At 35.7% G+C, this 1,110-nt stretch overlaps 1 protein-coding gene across 1 annotated transcript in view; it reads right to left on the bottom strand.

Moving 5' to 3' along the window:
- The window catches only part of GRHL1 (grainyhead like transcription factor 1), a 53,810-nt gene that overhangs the window by 46,810 nt on the left and 5,890 nt on the right, over positions 1 to 1,110 (bottom strand). Inside the window, exon 3 of the mRNA XM_003787385.2 lies at positions 67 to 138. Coding sequence (XP_003787433.1) covers positions 67 to 138 — 72 coding nt within the window. The remainder of the gene's footprint in view (positions 1 to 66; positions 139 to 1,110) is intronic.

Raw genomic sequence — 1,110 nt, 5'->3', positions numbered from 1 at the left:
TTTATTTTTACAGAAATATGTCATTTCTCAAGTGTACTAGTTGATGATGTTAAAATTAAAACATTACCTTTTGCTGTGATCTGGCTCTGGGTGCTCAACATCTGACTTTACTGTTGAAGACCTTCTCTCTTTTGGAACCTTATATATTAACATACATGAAAAGAATTTAGTTCTTATCTAGTATAGTTCATTCAAAGACATAGCCTTTTATTTTTCAGTAAACTTGATCATTCATTTATCTACTGGTTGCCTATCAAACACCAGGCTCTGGGGACACACGAGGAATATCACACAGTGAAAAAGGACGACAGTGTCTGCCCTCAAGGAATTTATAATCTGCTCGCCAATCTGGTTGATATGTAAAAAGCGACTGTCCCTAAATTGTCAAATAAACTCAGGGCATCACAAATTAACTTTGTCATTGGAGTGTAGGTTTCATCTCTTAAAAGAAATACCTCCGCCCTAGTTTTACCCATTTACCTACATAATATAATAGAAAACTGCTAAAAACACAGCTGAGCTCTTCCTACCTTCCCACTGCTCCTGCCTACTAATCTCCCTTCAGATTAAATGCAGAAACAACAGGAACAGCCATGTTACCTACGTTTCTTCCCAGATCTGAATGCTGGCTTTATATGATAATGTCTTTAGATTCTTTGGGACTCATACATCCATTACCTGAAGGTCAAATCTTACTGAGTTTGTTCTACTTCTTCTTTGATTTCTCTTTTGTTTATCTATTTTTTTTTTTTTTTGCAAGGGAAGTAAAAGGTGGGGAAACATTACTGAGTGTCCCGTGAACATCAACCCAACTGAGACTCCCCACGTACACTCTAAAATGACTCAGACACTTGAAAACTGTTTTCAGCAACTGTGAGGCTTTCTATTCCTAGATTCTTGTCTCACCACTAAAGACCAAATAAATTGTTTCATGTATTAACAGTGTGCTTTTAAAGCTTTACCAAAGTTATTGCGTAACACTGACGTTTAAAACTATAAGAACTGAAACAATAATGCAGTTCATTTAAAAAATACATTTACACCTGTCACAAGAAGCCTGATAAATTAAGTATATCTAAAATTTCACCCTTCATGAACAGACAGAAGGAT

The sequence above is a fragment of the Otolemur garnettii genome, unplaced genomic scaffold, assembly GCF_000181295.1.
Source record: "Otolemur garnettii isolate 467f Iridium unplaced genomic scaffold, OtoGar3 scaffold00022, whole genome shotgun sequence".
Taxonomy (NCBI): domain Eukaryota; kingdom Metazoa; phylum Chordata; class Mammalia; order Primates; family Galagidae; genus Otolemur; species Otolemur garnettii.
Note: the sequence above shows the minus strand (reverse complement) of the source record. Positions and strands in the feature narration are given on the sequence as shown.